The sequence below is a fragment of the Berghia stephanieae genome, chromosome 3 (genome assembly GCF_034508935.2).
Source record: "Berghia stephanieae isolate SIO BIC M18660-M18661 chromosome 3, UCSD_Bste_1.3, whole genome shotgun sequence".
Lineage (NCBI taxonomy): Eukaryota > Metazoa > Mollusca > Gastropoda > Nudibranchia > Aeolidiidae > Berghia > Berghia stephanieae.
The window spans coordinates 88,926,170-88,953,696 of record NC_088362.1 but is presented as its reverse complement, the minus strand read 5'-3'; the positions used below and the strand labels follow the sequence as shown (position 1 = coordinate 88,953,696).

Genomic DNA, 27,527 nt, shown 5'->3' with positions numbered 1-27,527 from the left:
TTGGAAGTACAGTGGTTCAAAGATGCTTTCATTCCAGATGAGTTGCAGGAAATTGTGTATGAAGAAAGCTGCACCAGTACTGACGAAGATACATATGCCGAGGATGGTAGTGATAGCTTTGACAGTGATTTCCTTGACGACACTTCAGAGGACGAAGAGGATTTTGCTACTGATGATGAGGATATGTAATAAATTGGTGAGCAGTGCAAACTGTTAAGGAGTAAAGCATGTTTGCAAAACACATAAGGATATTGTTTTTATGCACTTACTGCATCTTGAATCAAGAATCCCTTTTGAGTATCAATTATTCTTCATAATATAACAATGCGATTTCGTTCAAAAGTCTTCGGTAATGATGCTTCACTTGGGTTGTGAACAAATTAGTCTTTTTTCATGATATATCTATTGTTTTTACCACACCTTCAACTTACTTTTAAATGTGACAACTGGACATCAATACCATGTTTAAAAAGAATGAAAATTATGATGAATTTGGCATCCCACAAAGTGGAGAAAAATTTAAGGGTTGCGTACACTTTTAGTTTTTCCTGTGACGTAGAAATATGAAGGTTGTTGTTGAGGCTTGGGCCATAGCTTTCTTCAGTGCTACATTTTTAATGAACATGCTGTTTTTGGCCATATTTAAAATAATTTTTGTGTAAAACACTGAAATAGCCCATAAGTTTAGATATGACACTTCATGAGATTACTGACAAATCGTTTCAACTTTCTGTGAATCTATATAATATTTACAAATTGAAAGCTTGTGCACATAGTTTGATAGTATATTCAATTTCCTTCAGTTTGATACCCAATTTGCATATATTTGAATTAATATTGTAGTCTCCAGAGCCTTTGAAAGAAATGTTGTCGCTTTTTTGCAAGGGGACACAACTCACTTTTTTCAAAGAGCCATAACTCTCTTAAATGACACTTATTTTTACGGTAACAGTGGAATTTGTATGGCCAATAAGTTCTATTATTTGAAAAACATAGTGGCATAAACTCCCAAAGGGGGGGGGGGGGGGGGGGGGGAGGGGGGGTCCCAGTGGCCTAAGCACTATACCCCATTTTCTTCCTTTTTACTGGCGCTGATATAACCTAAATGTGTTGCAAGCGCCGTAAAACCCTTAAAAACAAAAACAAGCAGTACAACAGCGGATCAAGTGTATTATTGATGGTAAGACAGACCGAATCTTCTGATTTTAGAAAGAGGGCCCAAACATGGAACAGAAAGAACCGGTCCAAATACTGAACCCTGGGGCACTACACGGTCAAAAGTGATTCCCTAAGATCTATATTATATTCATCCCTCGTAATATTATGTTTACGATTAAACAAATATGACCTAAACCAATCAAACTAAGTACTTTGATAGTGTGCTCTTGGAATCTACATATGTTTCCCATTTGAACAAATTCCCCTTTGTCTTACCTTTTCTTGGGTGCTTTAACTTTAATTGTAATTCTAGAACCTTTTTACAATCGCATTTTCTTCCTTTTCACTGGCGCTGATATGACCCTATGTGTTGCAAGCGCCTTAAAACCCTTAAAAACAATAAAAACACAAACATCAATGCATTTTTTTAAGCATAGCACTATTTACTGGGTCCAGATCACAAAATTATAATCTTTTTTGTCCAAATAGGCAATTATTGTTAGGTTACAGCTCTTGTAATAGGCGAAAAAAAGTAATTAAAATAGTGGTAATAATGATGATAATAATACTGATAGTAATGATGATAATACTAATAATATAATAATAATAATAATAGTAATAATAATAATAAGAAGAAGAAATCGGATTTAAGCCAGAATTGTTTAGAAGCCAAATAATATAAGATTTGGATTTAGTTCATGATTTCTTGGGGAGGATGACAATAATTTCTATACGTACGAAAAGCTACACATTTATATATCTGATTATTTCAATTTGAAATTTTGTTATCAGCATCTGATGGTTCAAATCGACATAAAACCAGTTGGGAGCCGTGGGTCACATTTGGCCATGACTCTGAATTTATTTAATTCTAACCTAAAACTGATTACGCCCTACTCTTAATGCCGCTTACGAGTGATGCCAAATCCTGAAATTCACCAAAAACACAGATTTTTCGGCATTGGATGTAGACGTGGAGCAATGGCTGATAGTGTTCTGAAAGACAGATGAGATGTTAATGGCGTACAGTGGAACCTCCCGATTACGACACCTCCGAATAACGACAAAAAATAATACTATTGTAGATATTAGAAAACCGATTCTTAGCCCAAAAGAATGGCTCAAATACTACTTTTGTACCTATTTTCATGCCAATAACTTGTCATTTGGCGAAGCCTTAGCATTTTGAAAACTACTTCATTATAGGGTATCAAATTTCAAAATGGCGGCGTTACCATGGTAACCAAAAACTGAAATTTAGGTTTTCAATGTTTTTTCCTCTAATTAGGATGTACCTAACCTAAAATTACCACTAAAAGTCAGCTACTTATTACATTTTAGAATTTCGCCTTCAGGACCCGCCCATCCCCTTAATAGTAGTAGTAGTAGTAGTAGTAGTAGTAGTAGTAGTAGTAGAAGTAGTAATAATAATAATAATAATAATAATAATAATAATAATAATAATAATAATAATAATAATAATAATAATAATAATAATAATAATAATAGTAGTAGTATAGTAGTAGTAGTAGCAATAGTAGTAGTAGTAGTAGTGTTTTTGTTGGAGGAGGAGGAGGAATTTTGTTTGTTTAAAGGGTTTTACAGCGCCTGTGACACATCTATGTCATATCAGCGCCAGTAAAAAGGAAGAAAATTGGATAATAGTAAAAAACATTCTAGATTTACAATTAAAATGACATAAGAAAAAGTAAGACAAAGGGGAATGGTTTAAATAGGGAACAGATGTAGATTCCAGGAGCACACTATCAGTGTATTCAGTTCAGATCACCTAAAAGTCTCATCCAGACACACGCACAAGAACCATCTAAGAGGAATACACTACAATGTTTTGTTTGTTTTGTCAATGTTAATAAAAACTGGTCCCGCGGGCCTTACCACGCCCACTTTGTCCGCCATCTTGGAAACCTCTAAATAACGACACCTCCGGATAACGACATAAAAACTCGGTCCCGTGGCATGTCGTTATCGGGAGGTTCCACTGTAGTTGCAAACGACATCAATGGCCAGGTTCGAGACTCCTATGCGTTCGTTGGGCTTTGTCATTGGCGGACATTCTGAATCTGATGATGGGGTCTTCTTGAGAAACGAGGATCCTATATTCAATTGACTAACGACGTCCAGAACCGATTTTCGCAGAAGACATTTGTTATCATTTCACGTTTCACCATTTTCATCTTTGTTTGATATGTTTAATCTTGATATATCCATTTTTATCATTAGACTAGAATTTATAGATGAAACTGGTGGAGGTTTGATCATCAATAATTTTTGGTTTGGACAGCTGCGTTTATTAGTTGAAATTGTCAATAGTTTTTGATTGTTTGTGCTTCTGGGAAATTGCTGGTGCTCCATCACTCGTGTATGATTTTTTAACTCTCTTTTTCTGAATCTGTGGAACTGGTGTTGTTGCTTTTATAATTGTCCTTCCTATCAATTGGCTGTTTGTAATCGTTATCTGACACCCTTTTTCAGTGCTGCTGTTATCACATGCAGTCATGTAAGTCAGCTTCAGTGATCTTTGAAAAAATTGTTAAAGAATCACCATAAATACTTGTCAAATGTCTGGGTCGATTCGTGTGAGAGTTCTTTCCTGATGGAGTCAGTTGTTTTTTAAAAATATTTACCAAAGCGAGTTGGTAAATCTGCCCAATCACAATTAATAGGCTTTTAACGAAATCGGGCCGAACGAGACGCCGAACGCCGAACCCGAACGGATATAGCCTTCTCACGTGACCATGAACGAGATCTGGTGAAGACTCTCAAGCAGTATGCAGCATCGGATCTGAGGTCACGTGATAGAGGATAACTTGGATTGCTGTTGGCTTCAGCTGACAAGAGACGGGGAAGGAAAGAATGGAGACTACCTCAGGCCTCCCCCTATCATGTGTTAGGGGAGGGGCAAGGTCAGTGTCATTCAATAGTATATTTGTGGATGTGGCGCTCTACCCTAGATACGGAGAGAAAATTATAAATTGATTACGGGGGAAGTCGGGGGGGGGGGGGGGGGGGGGGGGGGGGGGTTGACCCACAAACGACCGAGGCTTCGGGCAGACCATGATACGAAATCAAAGAGAAAAGGCCGCTGGTACTTGGATGGTGGAAATGGGGGGTGGGGGTAGTGACAATCAGCATGGGATGTATATATTAACATTAATACTATAGGCAATAGATGACCAGGGATGTGTATTGTTTGTATATGTTTGTGTGTGTGTGTGTGTGCGCGCGCGCGCGCGTGTGTGAAAGGGATTACACAAAAACACCTTTCTCTGTAGCTTCCAAATGATTACGTATACGATAAATTTGAAAACCACATTGTTTGAATCAGCTTGCAAAAAGGAGAACATTTATCTTTGTTTCACAAAAATAGGTTTAGAAATAAAATTTTTTTCTAGTAGATTGATTTTGAAAAAATATTGCTTAATTTTTAAAAAATTTAATGATAGTTTCTTTATTTTCCGGTCGATTTTCTTGATTTATATCTCATTTTTCAATTCTCAATGCGACGAGCACACTGATGTATCTCGTGAGATTCAAAAGCGCTGTTTTTAAAAAAAAAAAATATATGCTGAGTCCTGCCTCACTAATTAATTCCTGAGCGTTGAGATGGTGACACAACTATTACATACAAGACCTTGCAGTCGAGACGGCAGGGCATTTGGGTTACACAACCACTATTTACCCATCAGTCAGCGGTACTCTTTGATGTATACAACACCGCCTTTACGCAAAGCCGCCTGCCCATAAATCAAGAGATGATGTCCTAACTGTTCACAAGCGAACTGTCAAACGAGCAATCGATGATTGGATAAGAATCTCAAGATCTCATATAATAAGGTAAGTTTTGGAGAGGTGATATCCCCACCCGTCATCGGACAGAACTTTCATTGCGTTATATCATATGAGCTCCACCTCCTCTTCCTATTCCGGAGTGACGAGATTAGACGAGAGGACGCGAGAAAAAAATGGTCACGTGTTGGGCAAGTCGATCGGTCGGCGAGCTTCGGCGTGTAACTTTAACTCCGTAATGATGGGAGAGCTGCTTGCGCCTGTTGTCCCAGCAGTTCCTTGGTTAAGGCAAAGAATTGTCTTGAATGCCAGACTTTGTTACTGTCTTCATAATATTTCCCGATATTTCTTTTTGGCCCTGAAATTGATGGGTTTTCCAAGAATTCTGGTAGCAATGAAGAGTTTCTTGTCCACATAGTCTCTGGACTTAGCCATTTTCTCTCTGCCCGCCTCCTGCAGTCATTTTCATTTCTGTATTATACCAGGGTGCTTGACGTCTCACCCTCACAGCTCTAGTTTTTAAGGGAGCATGTTTGCCCACCGTATCAACGATTGACTCGTGGAGACTCCAAGTTTTCAATGAGTCCTTGAATTTAAGGAGGCCGCGGGATCTCTGATTATAATGAGATCTTACTAAAATCACCCACTTTTAACCCCCTTACATTCTTCATATTTGTAATAATATACTCTATATGGGAATCTCGAAAACACGAAAATATCGAACAAATAGGTCCCGTTCGAGATTTCCATGCTGCACTGTATTTCTGTTTTGAATGTCTTGTACACATTTGAGTGTGTGCCTATAAGTTTAATCTTGTGGTGGTATCTGGATGAGACTTTTAGGTGATCTCAAACCAACTACATTGCTATTGGAATCTACATCTGTTGTGTGACAATGTGATCTTATGGTACGACACTCGCTTTCAAATTGAAAGGTTCTGGGTTCTAGCCTCACTCGGCGCATAGTTGAGTCCTTGGAAAGGCTCTTTACTTTCTCTCACCATGCTCAAGTGTAAAATGAGTACCTGCCTGTTAACACTTGTCTCTGTCGGAAAAAATCGTAATATTGCATAACACAGGCCTAGAAGTGATTCAGGAAAATATTTTTCCCTGCTTTTTCCGGTTTTTTTCCAGGCTCTAGGGAAAATTTTAAGGTAATAATTTTCAAGCATATTCATCAATTCTAGACCAGTTACCACTACCTATATATATATATATATATATTATATATATAATATATATATATATATATATATATATATATATATAATATAATATTATATATATTAATAATATAATAAGAGAGAGAGAGAGAGAGAGAGAGAGAGAGAGAGAGAGAATCAGAAAAGAGGGGAAATTATTGACTCGTAGTACATATTACTATAACAAGCCATCCAGTATCTAAGCCTACACCATCCGTGGGGGAAAAAAGAAAGAAAAAAAAAAAAAAAAAAAAAAAGAGAAGAGAAAGAGAGAAGAGAGAAGAGAAGAGAGAGAGAAGAGATGAGGAAGAGAGAGAGAGAGAAGAGAGAGAGAGAGAGAGAGAGAAGGAGAGAGAGAAGATGTGAGTGAAAAAGAGAGTGGCTGAGACTGAGAGAAAGAAATATATTGACTCTGGCTATTAATACTTGGACGTATTCCTGTAAAGTCTAGGCCTCCTACAACATGCAAAAAAAATATTTAAAAAAAGAGAGAGACAGATAGAGAGAGAGAGAGAGAGAGAGAGAGAGAGAGAGAGAGAGAGAGAAGAGAGAGAGAGGAGAGAGAGAGAGAGAGAGAGAGAGAAATGGGGAGAAAAGAGACAAAGAGAAGAGAAATCAATAGAGAGAAAAAAGACATTTGAATATTACTATGAGAGAAAAGTAGTGTCCAAAGACTTGTGGCCTACTTATTGAATTGCACATGAATGAAATAAAGCTAGTTAATCTAGAGACAGACAAAACAAACTTAGTACAAATTACAATGAGTAAACGACCTTAATCTGCCATCTCCAAATAATTGAATAACAAGTCACGAAAATTAATTAAAGTAGCCCAAGGACGTCGACCGTTCTTTCTTAGCTTAGCTAACACTAACAATCGCATTCATGACCAAGTCAAAAACACACAAAAAAAAAAAACACACACACACACATGCTCACACACACACACTACTAAGATGAGGGGAGGGTTGTGTGTTTCTAGCACTCTTGTCTTGACAATGATGAGTCGACTGAGTGAATCAAGCGTCTTTAAGTCTTCGAACAATCACAGGCTATCTAACCGAACCGGCTGGTCGAAACAAAGACGCTTCTCGCCGTCGATGTATTACGCTATTGTTGTGCAAGTGGCAAGGAATATAACACCTTTTTGAGTAGGCCTAAAAGCTAAAATCTAAAAGTAAAAAATATAATTCTGAGGAATTTGAAAGTCACATTGTTGAAATCGGCTTGAAAAAAGAAGAACATTGGTCCTTGTTTCAGAAAAATCTGTTGAAAACCAACTGTTTTACGAATAAATTCGATTTTAAAAATTGCTTTTGTTTATATTCGATTTTTTTAGCAACTTTTTTATTTATCGGCCGATTTTCTTGATTTTTATATCATTCTTTATATCTCAATGAGACGAGATCAGTGATATACTTTGTTTCAAATGTAACTACAACATAATTTGTTTTTTTTTACTTATCAACCGTGCCTGGATAATTTATTCAACAACTGACGCAACTATCCCATTGCCGTCTTCCACTTCCAGTGTTTCAGCGATGACTCTAAACCACTATAATTACGTCATGCACAGGAAACATGGTAATAGTCTGTGTACTCTACGAATGCGGACCGGACTTTGCTGATTGGGTCGATCGTCATAACATAGGGCCTAGTAGTGTGAGGAAACCATAAGAGGCGGCTGCCATGCTCTGAGCCGATCGTTCGCAGGTTGGGTAATGATTACGCGGAAGAATACATGTTGGGTTGTTGTTCACCTAAATTTTTCTCACGGCTTTTTCCCGGCCCCAGACAATTTTCACCGATTTTCCCGGCTTTTCCCGGTCGGGAAATTTCAAAATAAAGTTCCCGGCTTTTCCCGGTTTTCCCGGCCCACTTCGAGGCCTGATAACAGACGCCAAGTCTCGTTCTACATGTTATGCGTTGCTGTTGTTCAAACCCTTTGTAAAGGCTTTGAGCTTTGACCACGTTTAGTGGATATTGCACTATATAAAAGCTCAAGCTTTTTATGTTTTTAAAATAAATCTCAAATCTGTTCCTTATTTGAACCAATTCCCCTTTGCCTTCCTTTTTCATGCATGCTGCTATAATTGTAACGAAATCCTTCCATGATCTTTGAAAATAACACTTTATATGTTTTGGGTAAATGTTAGAAAGATCCCCATTCCCCACTGCCTTATATAAGTATAAGTGACCGAGAAAAAGTAAGGCAAAAGAATTAGATAACAGGGTGAAGAGAAGTAATTTATAGAGGAAATGTACTGTGCAGCTTAGTGATCTTGTTGTATGACCTGTGGCCTGTGGGTCGGGCAAATCACACTCCCACTGCTGGTGACTCAATGTTCAGTCTTTATCTTTGTCGTAAAAACATTATAAAAGTGCATTACAGGCATCATGTCTCGTCCCACATGTGCTGCTGTTAGCTTGGAATCCATTGTAAAGCTATTTGAGTACATTAAGTGGATATTGCGCTAGAAAATCACAAAGTTTTGGGGGTTTTTTGCACATAGTCTATGACAAAATATCTCTACTTAATACTCAAAACTTCTAAATTTTCATGAAATTGGTTGTGCTTAATGTCTAATATGGTTGTGTCAATCATAATAAACCTGCAAACATACAAAGATGTATTTCAAGATTGAATCAATTTATTAAAGCATTTTAAAATAATAATAAATCTTGGGTAGAAAATGTATGCAAAGCAGCCACTATAAAAATAATATGAGTGATGACATTGGGGGAATAAAATACCATTTTTCTACAGTGCCGTGACACTTAGCTGAACACAACATTGCTGTATCAAAACGGGACATCAAAACATCGTAATAATGTTGCCACCAACACACACACACACACACACAAATAGAAATGAGGCTGTGATATAGTACCTTCAATCATTCGTAATTTACACACTAGAATAATTTGTATTTGAACATGAAAACAAAACATTTTAACAATAATTTTTCTAGGATCCTCTCTCTCTCTTCTCAAAAGAGCAATCCTCTTTCTTCTTGTTAAGTTCTAACTTTGACCATAATTTGTCGCATATGAAATAACCTATAAAAATGATACAATGCATTAAGTGAGATGAAATAAATACTGAATACTTAACAAATAGGTGAAGAGTGTTCAAGTTAAACATCATATATACAGCTGTTTTATCAAAACCAAAATAGGAAATGACCACACTTCAATTCATTTGCGCTAATTCATTGGTGCCTATTTCTGCTCAACCAACATTCATGTAAAAAAGCCTAATACAAACTTGTGTACCCAAACTAAATTGCAGGCTCCAAGAATGTATTGAAAGCATCTTGCATCTTGTAAATTTTCATCATCAACCAGATTAGCAAATGTACTTTGGTATAAATGAGAAATTTGCTTTATAGATTAAATAATATATTATCTGTTTTTAACACCACTTCAATTTGATATCATTTCCTGGCAATCACACTGAAAATCGAGTTTAATTTAATATTTGAAAATTGAACATTGCAATTAAATTGTAAAATAGGCATTATTAATGCTGATGTTTTAAACTTCAAATTCAATTTTTAGAGCCTGTTTAGCTCCGTCATTATTCCAGATTGAGTTGATGGATTATATATATTCAAATGAATTAAAAAGAAAAGATCGAAATATGGTCAAAAATGGGGAAAATAGGGATTTGAATAATAAAAATCAAAACTAAACAAAACGAAACATGCATCAAGGATTCATCCCATGTAAAAAATGACATTCGTGAAATCTCAAACTCATATTATAGCAACGGAAATATCATTTGTCCTTCTTTTCTTCTTTGTTAGATTCCTTGTCTTTCTTTCTTGAACCTAATGCTTTTTTGCATTTTTCATAAACGTCATTCAGGCCAAAGTCTTTGATGACATTGTCCTGCAAAAAAAAAAAAAGAAAGAAAAAATACACAGGAAAAAAACCTCATCAAAAATAGTGTTTATAAGGTTATGGAAAGCACCAACACTTCCCCACCCTCCCAAAAGACAAAACAAAACAAAACAAAACAAAGAAACAGCTTATATGTACATATAATCAAAAATATAAGTTTGATATAGAAACATTCATTTAAGTTTTATTTCTTTTTCAAGGATGGGGGGAAGTAGATGAAATGATTTTTGATGACTCAATAACTAAATGAAAACAACATTCTTTACTATAGTTGCAATCCTTTGTAATGTAATGTGATTTAATGTAGGAAGACAATTATATAATGCTAACTTCCTATTAATTCCCATCATGGAGTTGATAGCTTGATTTGTATTGAAAGCAAAGAAACGAGGTTTGAATTTGAATATGGTCGGCTTTGTGTCTTTTGGCTACCCAGCAATGATTTTTTTTTTGTTTGTTTGTTGCTTTAGGTCTCTTCCAACACAATTGAGGTTATATGAGAGACCGCTGAAACAAAAAAACAAGCAATCTAACAAAAATAGTACAAATGTAAATCAAAATCATAACCTAAAGATATCATAAGCTAAATTATAAATAACCAAGAACAAACAGGCAGAAGATTTACAGAAAAAAAAATATACCCTGTCAAAAATACAATCACAAACCAAAGAAGCAGGATAGGCTAGTAAAGAGAAGAAGAAACGACATCACTATCGGATCGTACACCCATGCGAACATCATAAGTATATGATTCAAGGGTGATGCTCCCATCCAACCACCCGCCCAGCAATGATTTGGTAGCTGGGTTTAATTAGATCTTGAAGAGAAAAAAAAAGAGAGACTAGCACCATATCCAAACTAATGAACGCAATTGTTACTGTCCGTTTAATGCTACTGAAACCAAGAAAAACTCCAGCTCCATGAAGGTCTGTAGGAAGACTTTCTACTATTGCTATTTATGCATTTTGTGTCCATTGATCCTACATTATTATTTTTCTCATTTGAAACACTTTCATCAAAATGATGACAATCTCCAAATGATGGGTCAGTTAAAGAAAGTTTAACACATTATGTGCACATGCAGTATTCAATAATAATGTAAGATTTATTTTTCCTCATTTCACTAAAAGAATCTTTTATTAAACAAGTAGTATTACTATCTTTTGTCCGGTCTGCTCATTAAATCTGAACCTGATATGCCTACTGTAATAAAACATAACAATTCCTCCCTTCACTGGTGTGTTTTCATTCAACGTTGGGGTATTGTTAGGCTGGCATGTTATTCATTTTTTTCTATATTTCAAAGGATTGTATCATAGAAAATGTGACAATAATTTATAACAAATACAAATCTCCAAAAAAAATTATTTTTAAATCAAAAAATACTTGAGATTTTTGTTTTGTTTTTGAGATTTGTATTTGTTATTAATTATTGTCATATTTTATGAAAATTTTGTAATAAAAAACAACACAGAGAAGAGGCAACCATAAGAATAGTCTTTATTAATTAGAGACCTCATCTTTTGCATGCACACACTTATTTGAAACCCCAAACATGGATAAAGTCATTCTTTTCTTGAAGTCCACTAAATTTTAGAATGTCAAAATTTTAAAAAGTTCCATTCATCCAGTTTCCTCTGCTAAGCTATAGTGATTTCAAAATTCAAAAACTATACAGGCCTTACACATAAAACTTAAATAAAATGTGGAATTTCCTTTGTAAATTATGGGAGAATAAAAATATGGATCAACTTAGAAAGCTAGATTTCTTCATTTCACATGTGGATCATCACTTTGAACGCTTTATTTAGGCAAGATGTACTGAAATTCATAATGAAATGTGAACAAACGGATTATTGTATACAATTAACATATCAAGAGTGGAAAAAGTAATGCAAACCCCGCCCCCCCCCCCCCCCCCCCCAAAAAAAAAAAAAAAGAAACAAAAAAAAAAAACAAAAAAAAAGAAATAAACCCACAAAAAAACAAACAACAAAATCATAATAAATAAATTAAAAATCATTATGGTACTTTTAAAAAAAACAACAAAAGAACAAATAGTGAGATTTTATCAGTACAAACATGCAGAGGTACACAATTATGAAAACAAAATACTGAAAATAAAGATTTGAGAAAACTTAAATTGTTTAATTTTTTAAAACTCACCCTTTTGAAATCAAATTTGAGTGTCATTGTTTTGGTAGGCACTGGCCGTCTATCTTTCTCCTTTCCTTCTTGAAACATGATAAGTGTAGGAAGTTGTCTGGAAAGGGCTCCTGTATTTATGTTGTACCTTAAGTCAAGAAAATTAATATTTATCTAAATTTTTCAGTGAAATCAATTTTTTTAGCAGAAGTTGTTTGAAATCAATATATTACTGTGAAACATGTGTAAGGCAGACACTCTCTGTTGCCGAGCAGTGTCCTCCTTACACAGATGACCAGTTGACCTTCAATTTAAAAAAAAAAGTTTTGGGGCAACTCAAAAAACACACAAAATCTAGAGGAACAACAGAATATGTCCCAAGACAGTTTCAGAGTGCTGGTTGGTGACTTTGGACTGCCATATGCCATTAACTTCCTTCATCTATTCTTTGTGGCTCTTGTTTATTTTATTTTTTTGTCTTTCTAAACACAGCCGTTTATTACACTAGAAATCTTTCACTTTAGTTTTCTACCGCCTCACCCCCAATGGGAACGACCCACCATCGATGACGGGGAGACCACCGTGTGGTTACGTCATAACTGATGTCCAGAACGTGAGAACTGGCGTATATTTATCCCTGCAGGTAGAATGCACCGCTTGGATTTCATTGTCAGTCAGGCTATCGGACAGATTTCGTAAAATCGTTCATTTTTACACTGCAATTGCTGACCATACACTTCTTCTATATTTGTCTATTTTATATGGATATAACGGCCACATTTTCATCTTCAAGACGCAATTATTTTCATTGATATCAAGAAATGGTGAGTATACTTTATTCTCTCTTGAAAAATGTATATTTTTCTATTTAAAATTAACCTGAAAAATATTTTTAATTGTTTAAAAAATTCTAATTGATGTTATCTGAGTTTTGTTACCCTAACACATGGTAGTAAATATAAGAGTAATAATCTACTTTTAATATAGCATTTATTTCAATGATTTGTAATGACCGGTTTCTGCACAATGAATGTGTAAACACATCTTGCCTAATTCTTTGTTGGCTAACAAAATAGTCCCGTATTCAGAAAAACTCCTGAGACATAAGAACACGAGTCCAATTGTGATGATAACGTTATTGTTGTTGTTGTTTTATGGCTATGATGATGATGATGATGATGATGATAGCGCAGTAATAGTAGTAGTACTAGTAGTAGTAGTAGTAGTAGTAGTAGTAGTAGTAGTAGTAGTAGTACACACACACTCAGAGAGAGAGAGAGAGAGGGAGAGAGAGAGAGAGAGAGAGAGAGAGAGAGAGAGAGAGAGAGAGAGAGAGAGAGAGAGGGAGGGAGCGTGTCTGTGTGTGTGTGTGTGTATAAAACTCATGTACGCACATCTTTAGCACGGAACGAATTTTATTGCTTGTTCAGTCAAGTTCTCATGATTTCTCTGTGAAAATTGAACTTTGAACCTATAACTTTCACACCGATTTGCCAATCCGTCTTCACGATTCGCACCTTCCCTCGATATTCTTCTACATCGCCCGTTGGTACAGTCAACGGGCGTGGGAAAAGAGGGTAGATATATTATGACATCAAAAAGCGATGTGATCAAAGGTGGCGGATGATTGTGTAACATCAAAAGCCCGGTGGACTGCGCTACAAGGCCGAAGTTTCGAGAGTATAATATGTGATTTGAGAGGGAGGGGCTTATTTGACTTTGCCGATGACCGACTGGTGGACGATTGAAATTATACATGTCCTTTTTCAGCAGCCAATTGGAAATGGGTAATTGTAAACATCTGATTGGCGCTTCACGGAAAGAGATCAGTTTGGAGGTCATGGGATGAATTTGCTGGAGAGATGGAGTAAATTTGAAATGAATTGAACGTAATTTGGGGCGTTGTCGAGGTGTCAAATAAGACTCTCGCAGACCGGTGATAAATCAATTTTTTTTGGCCGCAAATGCTACAGTAAACTTCTTTCTCTATCTTATTTTTGCTAAAAATATTTCAGAGTGGGTAGATAGGCGGCTTCCATTTTGAATAACGGGCATTTAGAACTATATTTTAAAGGAAAATTATTACGTTATTATTATTAGCAGGCATTTAGGCGATCACTATCGTATTATTACTAACAATCAATAATATTATTATAACTCTTATAATTACAATTCTTATTATTATTATTATTATTATTATTATTATTATTATTATTATTATCATTATTATTATTATCATTATTATCATCATCATTATCATCATCATCATCATCATCATCATCATCAATATCAATAATAACTAATGATTTTTTTTCTTTAATCAGATGAATGGTCATACTGAAAACAAGCATTGTCTCAATGCAAATGGCAAATGGACTCTGCCGAATAAGCTGTGAAAGGGCTCAAATGAGATATGTGGTTAAAAAACATTTCATGCAAACTGCTCCAGAATTAGGAAGTGAAGTTCCACCGGTGAAAAAAAGAAAAAAGGAACGTTGTTTAATTAGATGCTGTTTCTGTGAAATGTAACAATCAGCTGTTCCTTACAATAATCGTGAGGTTTTACGTATGTTAATAAAAAGTATAAAAATGTGTTAAGATCTAGACGTCTATACAAAGTTCAAAGGAATACTTATAACTTATCTTTACCTATGATTGTCAATTTATTTTAAAATAACAGTTCATTTTGATTATCTGATTATTAATTCCCCCCCCCCCCCCCCCACCGCTCCCATCATTTTCAATGCGTTTATCACGATTTTTTATTGTCAAAAATGGATATTATTTATTTTTTACTATTAACATTATTATTATTATTATTATTATTATTATTATTATTATTATTATTATTATTATTATTATTATTATTTATTACAGTGGTGATCAAGAGTAAGATAAATACACTGATATTATATGATTATTACTAGTATTAGTATTACATCGATATCACGTGTTTCAACAATGATTCACAATGATCATTTCTGTTATCCACGATGCTTCGGTTGTTCAATAAGCAGACCATTTTCAACCAATTTCCATTTTAAATAGTATTAGCTATCTGGTCGGCGTCCTTTTTTTTTTTTTTTTTTGTCGCAGCACTGGAGAGAGGGAGAGAGAGAGAGAGAGAAAGAGAGAGAGAGAGAGAGAGAGAAAGAGAGAGAGAGAGAGGGAGAGAGAGAGAGAGAGAGAGAGAGAGAGAGAGAGAGAGAGAGAGAGTGTGTGTGTGTGTGTGTGTGTGTGTTGGTGTACATAAAACTAATTTATGCAACGTTTTACTACGAAACAATTTTCATTTTACCACCTCAGTTTAATCTCTCATCAGTTCTCTCTGACAATTGAACTTTGAACCTATAACTTTAACACAGATACGTCATTCCATCTTCACGATTCGCACCTCATCGCAATATTCTTTTGTGTTGACTCGTGGTACAGTCAACGGGGTTGAGAGAAGCAGATAGATATTGAGTGACACCATCAAAAGCGATGTGATCAAAGCTGGCGGATGGTTGTGTAACATCAAAGACCAGTGGCTGGTCTACAAGGCCTATCATATTCGTGGGTATGTGTGATTTGAGTAGGAGGAGCTTTCTTGACTTTGCTGATGACCGAGTGGTGGACAATTGAAATTAGAATTGTCCTTATTCAGCAGTCAATTGGAAATGGCAATTGTAAAAAGCTGATTGGACGCTCCATGACAAGAAAGCAGTTTGAGGAACATGAGAAGAAATTGCCGGAGAGCGTGGAGTGAGGAGGAGTAAATTATATTGAATGAATTGATAGTAATTTGGGGCGTTGGGAAGTTAAATAAAACTCTCGGAAACAGGTGATGAGTCAATTCTTTGGCCGCAAATGATTCAGTAAAATTCTTTATTCTTTCTTTCTTTCTTTTTAAAAAAATTTCCTTCCTGTCAGAGTGGACATATAAAGGCGAATTCCAATTTTTTTAAAACGGGCATTTAGAACGATATTTTAAAGAGAAATTATTGCGTTTTACCAAAATTAGCAGGCGTTTAGGTGATAGCCACTATATTATTTTCATGAAAATGATCATTATCATTATTATTATTATTATTATTATCGTCATTATTATTATTATTATTATATAGTTTAGATCTATACAAACGTCAAAGGAATGTATATAACATATCCTTTCATAAGAATTGTCAATTGCCATTACTAAAACCAGTTCGTTTTGATCATTTGATCAACAAACCCCTACAATTCGGTGATTACGCATTTTTTTTATTGCTGTCAAAAAAGGATATTGCTGTACAGGTGAGCGGATATCTCAACAATGCTTCATTACAAAACGACTTTGATTATATATTTCTACTCTGTGAATATTGATGATTATTGCAGTATTTTTCATTTATTTGTATAAACTCAGATAACTATGTAATTTTTGATTATATCGTTTGAAGTAATTAAAATTTCTGACCCATTTTTATGGTTATTTCCTATAAAATCTAATCCCAAATGATCTACTAAAATTATATCAAATAAAAGTATGTAGATCACTAGTTATGACTCTAAAATATCTTATTGCAACATCTAATAGCATCTTTACTACGCCACTTTGAACTTGAGAAAAAAAATCATCAAAATAGGAAAAATTGCTCAGTCTCCCTTTCGGCACAGGCCGTGACTCGCCATCTGTTATGAACTAGCGTCCGGCAAAATTTACCTGTCGAACTAAAGTGAAAGCAGAAAACGGCTGTGTAAAGCATTCATTTTGTCGTTATTTTCACTTGGTAAATTTGTTTTCAATATCTTTCTTCAAAGTCATGAGGCCCCCAGAGTGGGAGTTAGACCTGGTTTTTGTAGCATTAAACAAACAGCAGCAAATGCTTGTCATCCTATGAAATGGAGCAAGTCCATTGCAAAGTTCATTCTACCAGATGTTATAGACCCAACGACTCAATCTTTATTAGTGAATAGGTGGTTTGACTGCACTTGCAACCAATGACTGTACCTTTGCTTGTGAGCCAAATGTTCTACTACCCAAGTTCTCAACTCCTCCCCCCCACCCCCTTTTTTTTTTTAAAGCTGTAAATATTCCCCTTTTCTTTTAATTTATTCTTGTCTATTGATGAAGCTAATGTTTTTCTTATTTTAGAAAAAAGAAACACGAAATCATGATTTTTAAAATATTTGATTTGACTTATTGCCTTTCACCATAAAAATGGATGTTGACGGGAAAATTTGGTCCCCCCTCTCGAAACTGTAAGAGAAGTTTCCAGGCTTTTGTACCAGCAAGAGGAGGCACTGGGTGGCTGCAAACAGACTGAGGTTTAACAGCAGCCACCCTATACCAATGGGGACTTTCCAGGTGCCAGAAATGGCAGAGCATCTGGTTAAACTTATAGTGACGAGACTGCCAGACAGGGTTGTGACTGTACACAAATGAGGTAATGAGTTCGCTGCCTGGATAGAATGTCATTATATTGTGGTATGAGACCATTAGAAAAATGCCATCTTAGCAGTCTATATTTACAGCTTCGACTGTTTTGCATATCAATGTTGTGAAAGCAATCCAATAGTCTTTGTTCTGTGCTATCATTTTCAGCGATTCAAGTTGTGGGTGTCATGTTAATCGCAGGGTGTTGTTGTCTTTTAGTCTTTCATACGACATTGCTGAAAGTTACTGTTAATGTTGTTATAGATATTCCTTTGGCTCTTTAACTTCGTTCGCCGAAATAGCACACCATAACTTTATTTGCGGGGATGTTCTCATTCCTTCTAAAAATGTGACCAAAAAGTCTCCCTTTCAGTTTTGTAATTTGAAAGGAGAAAGGAATTTCTGAACATTTTCTGTATTGGATAATGTTTGCCAAAGACTTTTCTTAACTGTTTTATATGGAATGCCTCTAGTTTTCTGTTCCTTATTTAAACTCCTGGTATGAAATAATTCAAATTACTAGAAGAGTATGATTTTTTAAAAAATGTTTACACACAAGAAATTTAATAATAAAAATGGGGAATATTCTGCACTGCAAATGTTTTAAAAATAGAGCAAAATAATCGTAATAAATAAGTTCATATTTTATTTTAAATTACTCACTTTTCTGCAACATTAGGATATCTGGATATGTCAATTTTGCCAAACTTGAGATTATCTAGGGAGTATCTGATGGGAAAAAAATTGACAAACTTTCTTTGAATATTAATATTGCTTCATAACAAAATTATAATCAATTGTGTGAATAAACAATATGTAAAAATCACCTTGCTATTCTAATGGAATTATTCTCCAATAATTTGCAGGTAAAGATTTATACCTTCGCGAGTTCTATGACTCGTAACTAATTATGCATTTCACAGGATGATTAACATAAGATGCTTTTCTTCATTAGAGTATGTCTCCATATTTACATACAATAGAAGACACATTTGATATACACATATATTTTTGTACAAACAAACTCTGTCAATTGCATTAAAGGTAAGAGTGTGTCATGTGAAAGCTGCTAAGATCAAAATCATATTACTCACTCGTGTGAAAGCTCTGCAAACACAGGAGCAAAGTTGACACATTTTGGAGACCATGCTACATAGAATGTGATGAGCCATGTCACTCTCTTATCTCTCTCTAATTCTTCCTGTAGATAAAAATATAATCAAGGGATGAAATGTTCAATAATTGATATAAAAACAAAACACAAAACGTTTAAATTGAAAATAAATATCAGCTAGGTACTATGGGCTATTATTTTAGTTCTGGTCCTATTTCTAGTTTATACATAAATGTATCCTATCATGTGTTAAACATCCAATTAGCAGACTTGCCTACTCGAAAAGTTAAAATTCCGTAATTTTTATGAGATAAAAATTGTAGTCGCTGCAGTTAACTTTAAAAATCAACAATTTACCCTCACAAGGATAATATAAGACATCAAAATCCTTAAAATTATGTAGTCTAACATCAATTTTAATTTCAATAAGTTTTAAGTTTTAATAGGTTTTCCTGCTCATGAAGTTTTGAAATTGGAGCCAAAATTTGGTAATTCTACACATTTTTTGTTATAGTAGACAGGTCTGCATTAGCACGTAAATATGGTACCATAATCCTTATACTTTGCACATTCTAGTTATATTTGAGAGTGTAATGAAAGAGTATACACTCCTCCTTTCCTTCCGCCCCCCCCCCCCCCCCTCATTAGTCACAAAAGCTAACTAGGGGGAGAGGATCTGTCTATGGAGTCCCTCTGGAAGCTAATTTCAATAGCTTATTTATCACAATTTCATGCGACTGGATTTATACATCTCTCCTTATTAAATAGGCATTTGAAAAGCATTGGTTACTAACAAGAAGAATAAACCTTGGATAAGAGGAGGCCGGTGGTGTGGAGGAAAAAATCTTACTACAACCTCTGTCTTATTGAATGCAATGTACAGTCAACTATAGAAGGAACAGAGTTGATGTCAGTCAGCCTTTGTTATTGTTTTTAGCCAGCCATTTTTATGTGTAGATCTCACTAAACTGTATCAATCAGACTATAAACATTTGTTACACATAATTTTGTGTGTTGGTATATTATATCCGGTAGGCGTATTGTTGTGAGCTTTTGGCTAAGTGCAGAGTATCAATAAAATACTGGTTTTGTTTTCTTTTTAGTTATTATATTGCGTTATAAAATTGCGTTATAAAGAAGCTCTAGATTTGGGTTTTTTAAAGAGAGTTTTTCATTTTTCTTGTGATTAGAGGTACACATTGTATTAAGAGACAAAAAAAAAAAAAAAAAAAAAAAAAAGGAGAAAACAATAAATGAAACATGTTTCACACTTACATATAAATTGGGACCCCTAAAGTATACAATACTCTCTGGGCCTTGGTACACAGGCTTGGGGAAAAACATGACATGGGCTAAATGCAAAGATAAAAAAAAAAAAAAAACAGAGAAAAAAAAATACAATATTTAATTTAGGTAAAGTTATATGTGAAAAGTCAGGGATGAGATATAAATAAAATTAGGATGGGATTTGTAGGTGTATGATGAGGAGGACTGCTTACTTTCCAAACTAATATTATGACAAAATGTCATCAAAGATATTAACTTATTATGCGAACTATTATAACATAAAAGAACTATAATAACATCGGTACATTGAATAGTTTAAGGAGTTACTAAATATTACATGAGCAGTCAATACATGTGCCAAGTGGTCACAGGCAATTGTTAATTTCTCTTCAAACAAATTATCAGAACTCCAACAAGAGGGATCCATTCAAATAAAAAAAATAAAAAAGTCGTGCAGAGCCATTGGGCCCATATAGCTGGAGTTTATCCCAGTTCCTATGATGTGACACGGAAACTAGCAATTGCTTGCTATCCTTTGGATAGGACACTATTGCAAAGTACTTCCTACCCATTCTAACAGACTCAGCTACCCATTCACAACAGAGCCATTGGGACCCCATACACTCAAATAGTTACAAACTAAATAAGAACATGTAGTCATTCACAAGGTTCATGGATCCAGAAGAGTTTATCCTGGTTTCTCTTACTGCAAATGATGTGGCCCATGGATCAAGATTTTATCTCAGTTTCTCTACTGTCATATGATCCTGGTTTCTGTAACAATAAATGGATAGTAACAACTGCTAGCTACAAATTGAAATTGGACACTGGCCTGTAACAATATACTAAGAGATTCTTTTACTTCTATCCAGAGACTTCGGACAGATAGGTCTGTACAGATCTCTTGGCAACAAGCTGGGAGCTCTACCAATTAGTTTATCAGGACCGATCCATGAAAAACAGATGCAAATGCCTAAAACAATATCATTAAAAATTTTTTAAACAATATTTATTCTGTGGAAGGATAGCTTCACCTAAATAAATGTCAATTCTTCGAATCACAAGGTCAAATGTTTTATCAAACAACAAATGACTTTCAGACAAGATGCATAAGAATCTCAATGGCCAAAAAATATTATGAGATGACATGCTTTTGTTGATAATGTCATGTTCAAGTAATATAATGAATAAGTTAGACACCTGGAGTTTGATGGATGGATGGCATGGGGATTAAGGTTGATTAATGGGTAGATAAAATCTGATATACATTAAATATGCCTTTTGATTTTTCGTTATTTTAAGGGTTTACGGCACTTGCAACACATTTGGGTCATATCAGCGCCAGTACAAAGGAAGAAAATGGGATAGTAAAAAGTTCTGGAATTAAAATTAAAGCACCCAAGAGAAAGTAAGACAAAGGGGAATTGAGAACAAATAGGGATCAGATGTAGAATCCAAGAGCATATCATCAATATACTTAGTTTGAGATCACCTATAAGTCTCAACCGGACACAAGCACAAGACCCAACAAAGAGGAAGACACTCAAATGCTTAAATTATACATTCAAAATAACAAATATAATATAATACATAACAGAGAGATAGAAAGCAAGTTGGAAAACAGATATAGGGGGGTAGAAGACACAGCAAGTACCTCCCTGCCCGCTATGGGTGGTCAGGAACCCCACCCAGGAATATGCCTTTCATTACAGAATATTCTGACCACCAGTGGTCAGTGAATGTAAATTACGGCCAAAACAGGTTTCCCAGCCCTGCTTTAGGGGTTATCCCTGTGAAAAAGTAAAGACAACTCAGGGATCAGCTGCAAAAGAGCATAACAAAGTGAGCAAAAGAAATTAAGTTTCATGTTTAAACAAAAATATAGAGATACTGATTGCAGGCTTGAAACCAGTTTCTCTGAGTCTGAGTGTGATGGCGACCATTCCCCAAGAACAGTGATTTTTTTTTTGACCCACAAGAGAAAGTCAAGTGCCCTTACTCAGTACAAGGTCAGAAAAATATTTTGGAATTCATAAAGATAAACGTGACAGAGTGTATTTTGCAATAGTCTAATATCCTGACCAAAGGATAGCAAGGTATAATCACTGTCAGTCCTAATGCTACAAAAACCAGGGAAAACTTTGGCTCTATTGGCCTTGTGGCTCAGAGAAATTACTTTTTACAAAATTCAATCAGTTCAAACAAAATATTTCCCTTCTTAATAAAAAAAAAATATATTAATATAAATACAAAGACAATTTGGCAAACCATCAACTGTGCTTTGAACTAAAACAGTAATGGGCACATGAGTAAGATTAAAACTTCAATAATTATCTTTAAACAGGAAAACAAAATAAGACATGACACAAATTTAACGGACAATGTCATAACTAATATCATAGAATTTGTGGACATAATGAAGACGATGATGATAAATGATAATAATACCCAAACAGAGTAGAAGGTACAGTATGGCATATGCAGGGTTGTAGTTGAAAAAACAGAAAGTGCTGAGAGCTTTACTAAACAGGCAGCTTGTGGACACATATTCGGCCAGATTGGCTGGAGAAAAAAAACAAAACAAAGATAATCGAGTCAATCAAATATGCTTTCTGATTCAATAGCTTTTTAAACTGAATTCAAGGTTATCACATTCTTTAACTACACTCCATTCAGTATGAATGCCGTAAGTTAGAGTTTTAAAAAAATAAAGTAAAACAAAGAGAATAATAGACAAATAAGCACTGATTGTATTATCACACTGTCAGCGAAAAAAAAAAAATCAATATTCGTCTTTGTATTTGTGTTTTAGTTTTAACTATACATCAAGTGATAGATTGACGCTGAGTGGAACTGTCATTAAGAGTAACATTTACAATCTTCACTCAAAATAACGTCTACCTTACACAAGGTACTTAAAAGACAAATAGAGTTAGAGGTAAACCTCAAATTGACATTACCTCAAATAATTTATGTCAACAGTCTGCATCAAGTTATTTCATGGTGATATTTTGAAATAGGGCAATTATCTCATGAATAATTTCATTCAGAATTGAAGGAAAGTCTTGTGATTTAAAAAAAATTGATTGAAACTTTATACAGACTCCAGGGCAAAGTTGCATTTAAGGATGCCACACTCTATTCTAATAAAGTAGCCTAACCCATTACCTTGTTTTCTATTTTTGAGAACCACAACACATCCAAGAAAAGTCAACCATTCCCATTCCCTCTGAAAAGACAACAAAATTGAGAGATCAATTTGATATCAATTAGAATGTAGTCTGGCAATTTTTTTAAATGACACAAAATATCAGAATCAAAATATTTAATAGGGATACCTTCCGCACAATCCTCTAGGTAGCTTCACTTTATACTGTCATTGATGATTGTCATGTAAATATAATAATAGAATAAAATAAAGGTCGACAAGTCAACAGTAAACTCAGGAGTAACAGTAAATAATAACATAGGCACTTAAATGAAAGTGGGAGAACGGGAGTGGAAGGATTCGTTGCAAAGTTATATATAAAATAGAGGAGAGTGATAAATTAAATTTAAAAAATAATAATACCTAATTAAAAAACACAAAACAAACTATGTTATTCTACAATAAAGATAATATCGTTTGTTTTGTGTTTTTTAATTATAATATACTCTTTAAAAAATTAATTTATCACTCTCCTCTATTTTAAATATAACTTTGAAAAGCATCCTTCCACTCCCATTCTCTCTCTCTTTCTCTGTGTCTGTATCTCTCTCTCTCTCTCTCCTTTTTTTATTTTCAATATCTTAACAGCAGAGGTAGGGGACCACTAATAACACTATTGCTGTCTAGTATTCTTCAATAACCCCCGCTCGCCCATTCCCCTGCCTTATTCTTGAGATATATATATATATATATATATATATATATAATTTTGATATCATTACTTCATCTCATTGTTTCTCTCTCTCTCTTCCATTGCACATATACACACACATTTACACATTTTTGCCTATATCATTAGGACAACCTAATATATATATATATATATATATATATATATATATATATATATATATATATATATATATATATATATATATATATATATATATATATATATTTATTGTGTTGAGAAAGGCCAAAGGCCGAAATGTCGTTTGTTTTGTGTTGTTCATTCATGAGTCAAATTTACTCCCTTTATCTTTATCTCCATTTTATTGACTCATTTAGGCACCTCTATTTATTAAGGAAAATTCAGTTTTCAAATGACAGTTTACTACGATGCAGTGTATCATCCCATTGATAAAACGTTTGAAATTTGTATCTAGATTATATAGAAGCAGAGTTATTACATTTTTTATACCTTAAAAACACCCCAAATATTACTATAGGAATCAGACTGAAACTGGGCTCCAACTGAGTGAAAAAAAAAAAGAAAGGGGATTCCCTTGAAACACTGTGACGTCACAAGGCTAGGAGCCAATGAATGATGTTGACAACGGCAGTCTGAGCTGAAATGGCGTTACTTTGGTAGATTTTGAAATGAGTGTGATTTTATGGAACTGGAACGCTCAAAGGGTATCCAGGAAGCAGTTTTGATAGTATCTAGTTGAAAATGGTATCATTGAAAAGGGAAATTGTTGAATATTATGACTTTTTTTGTTGCAAGGGAATTTTTTCATGAATGATAATACACGGCTTAATTTTCTTGCACACTGACATTAAGCTATCTTTTCAATACAATATCTTCTAAATTAGTAAATGAATTTAAAGTTAAAAAGCCAAGGGCAAGAGGAAAACGGGAATTGTAAAGGATAGAACGTTCGATGCCCTTTATTTTGGTGTTTAATTTTAGGCACTTTGATAAAATTTTCAAACTCAAAATATCTTGATTTGACTCAGCCAGGGGGATGGGACTTGAAAAAGCATAAAATTTGATACCTTATTTGTTTCTCTACGACCTACGGTTCCATAGATATTTATATTTTTCTACTGAAATTTTTGGTCAATTTTACAGAGAGAATCTGTGATCTCACCGCTGCCTCAAAACCAGCATCTCGCGGCGATCGGGAAATTTTGAGTCTTGCAGTCAACATGGCCCACTTATTGTTTTCAGTAATTTTGTTTCAATTAAAAGATAAATGGCAAGTGTTAGATATCATTTTAAAGGTCAGAAAATAAGCTTTATTTTCATATAAATCATTTTCATGTATGGAAAGTATGGAAAAAATTAAGGATAAATGAAAATGGAAAAAAATATGAGGTTTTTGTCCTAAAAAGTGGGGTTGGTGGCGGGAAAAATAAAATAATGAGCGAGTGTATCAATTTTGATGAAATTTGGCAGAGATATTCTTCAATTAATTGTCTACCGATGTATGAAGTATAATTAAAATGTATCCATAATTTAAAAAGTTCTCATAATTCAAAAATTTATAAATTTTTATTACATACGTTATCTAAGAAATACAATCAGGAATTGAGAATGAAATACACCGTTAGAAAGCTTGTTTTGTGCCCTTTATAATGATACCAAAATTAGTCACATAGGTTCACAAATAACGCCATGGTGACCAACACAGTAAAGGGTCAAAAATAAAGTTCCAAAAAACGAGTTTCACCTTACAGTGAGCCTATCGGCGGCCACTGGACTGGAGTTATCAAAGTGCCTATGTAAATAAACACCAGATATATCTCAATTTATCCAAGCCATGGATTTAGCCTGCAGCTCACAAATGAGAACTAGATCTAGCGGTCATCGGTCACGCGGGTGAATGGGAGAACTGTGACTGTGACACAGATTTAGCAAATTTAAATTTAGCTTACTTTGGTAAACGTCCATTTGGCCCTCCAGCAGGGAGCCGATAAATGGCCTAATGGCTGTGACCCGATTTTTTGGACTTTTGAGTGATGGGTCTCAGAAAAAGTTCCATAGATTTTTTGTTTATGGATGGATTTTAATGATTTATGTCTTATTTTCTTCAGGAGAAATTACTCTATCGTTTGGTGTAGTTTATTTTAAAATCAATGACAATTTAGTAGAACTTTTGATTATGGATAAAATAGGGTATAATTTAGCTTTGGATAATTAAAAGATTAGAACTTGGTAAATCAAAATTTCATGCTGGCACGTTTATTTAACATCTTAACTTTTTTATAAAATTAAATTCAGGGCAAAGTTGTATACCGCATCCATGAAATTCGTTCCAGTAAAATCCTTACTCAAATCTTAGCGGCCATTTTAGACCAGTTTTGAAATCCAAATGGTGGTTACTACCGGAAATGCAACAATTTTCAGGTCACAAAGTCCGTCAGTAAATAACAAAGGCAAATAGAAGACCATTTTTCAGCCTTTAAACTAACATAACTTTTTTTCTGCTTATCTGATTTTCACAATTTTGGTATCATTAGAATCGTGTTGAAAAGCACTTTAAAATGATATAGGTTTCATTGAGCTCAATCCAATTTGAATTTTTTACCAAAGTACCTAGCGGCTCATCATTTAATTTACATCATTTATTACGTGAAGTGCCTAATAACAATAAAGTAAAGGTCCAAAAATATGTCACAAAAACGTTAATATTACGTTAACTTATGCTATATATAATTGTGAGTTACGTGAGCCTGCCATATACAATACTATGCACGCGTCTGAATCTGAATGGAATGGATGGAATGTACCGGTGACAGTTGAGGACACTCGGGCTCAACAATTTACAAACTTCATCCTAAGAAAATCGCTTACCAGCTCAAGTTTACATGACACAAAGAGAGTTGAACATACGCCAGGTGTTGTTTTAAGCAAAAAGTATAAGACAGCTAGAATTATATTCGTGATATAATGAGGACGAAGAACAGGTTTGACATCATTCATTAGGCCCATGATTGCTGTTTGTTATTGTTTGAAGGATAACGGTGGGGGAATACCGGATATTACGTAATGTAACGAATGGTATCTATCTCGGTCGTAAATGAGTTAGATGAAATGAATCCCAATATTTTAAAAGTCATAAAACTTCATGGCGATATTACAGGAATATAAATAGGCTACTCGTTTAATGGAAGAAAAGGACCAAGGAGGGAACTCCAGGGTTTTGGACTTTCTTGTGACAATTTAATCTGCACAGCCTCCTGACAGAACATCAATGATTAAAAGATAGTCTGCTCATATCAAGAAAGTGAAAAATTAGTTGTTGACAATGGGGCTCAAGGGGAAAAAATGATCCCACTGGTTGAACTAGTGCATACAGCTCATTGTTTATTTTGTTTTGGTGTTTGCTGCTTTGTGCGGCGCATTGCTCACATGCCTCATTCAACTCGTGTGGTAACGAGTATCTATCTGTGATGGATTATATTGTAAAGAATGTTAGCACTGTATGGACGCGTAACAGATAATTGCCACTCTAAATAAAAATGAAATTCCACTTATTCATTCCATAGGGGAAATTTTAGTCTATTCCGAGGGAAGACACTGGAATAACCCAAGCGTCAGCCGCAGCACAGCGCCGCAAATTGAGCTAGGGCGAGA

The 27,527-nt window shown here is 34.6% G+C and overlaps 1 protein-coding gene across 1 annotated transcript; it reads right to left on the bottom strand.

The window, feature by feature from the left end:
- Positions 1 to 8,797: 8,797 nt before the first annotated feature.
- LOC144968770 (thioredoxin-related transmembrane protein 2 homolog) lies at positions 8,798 to 26,938 on the bottom strand. The gene is made up of 8 exons (XM_078907427.1): positions 26,745 to 26,938; positions 23,185 to 23,245; positions 22,465 to 22,578; positions 20,005 to 20,081; positions 18,710 to 18,816; positions 18,279 to 18,344; positions 12,239 to 12,365; positions 8,798 to 10,060 (listed from the first exon to the last, which is right to left on the bottom strand). Exons 1-8 carry the CDS (start codon positions 26,880 to 26,882, stop codon positions 9,947 to 9,949), a joined length of 804 nt encoding a protein of 267 aa, XP_078763553.1. The 5' UTR covers positions 26,883 to 26,938; the 3' UTR covers positions 8,798 to 9,946.
- Positions 26,939 to 27,527: the final 589 nt, after the last annotated feature.

Excerpts from the sequence above, each read along its gene's own strand:
- LOC144968770 (XM_078907427.1), bottom strand. The coding sequence starts at position 26,882 with ATGGGCCTAATGAATGATGTCAAACCTGTTCTTCGTCCTCATTATATC. Across the intron at positions 20,082-22,464 it reads GTACCTTCTACTCTGTTTGG|CCCATGTCATGTTTTTCCCC; the intron begins GTATTATTATCA and ends CTTTGCATTTAG. Across the intron at positions 10,061-12,238 it reads TCAAATTTGATTTCAAAAGG|GACAATGTCATCAAAGACTT; the intron begins GTGAGTTTTAAA and ends TTTTTTTTGCAG.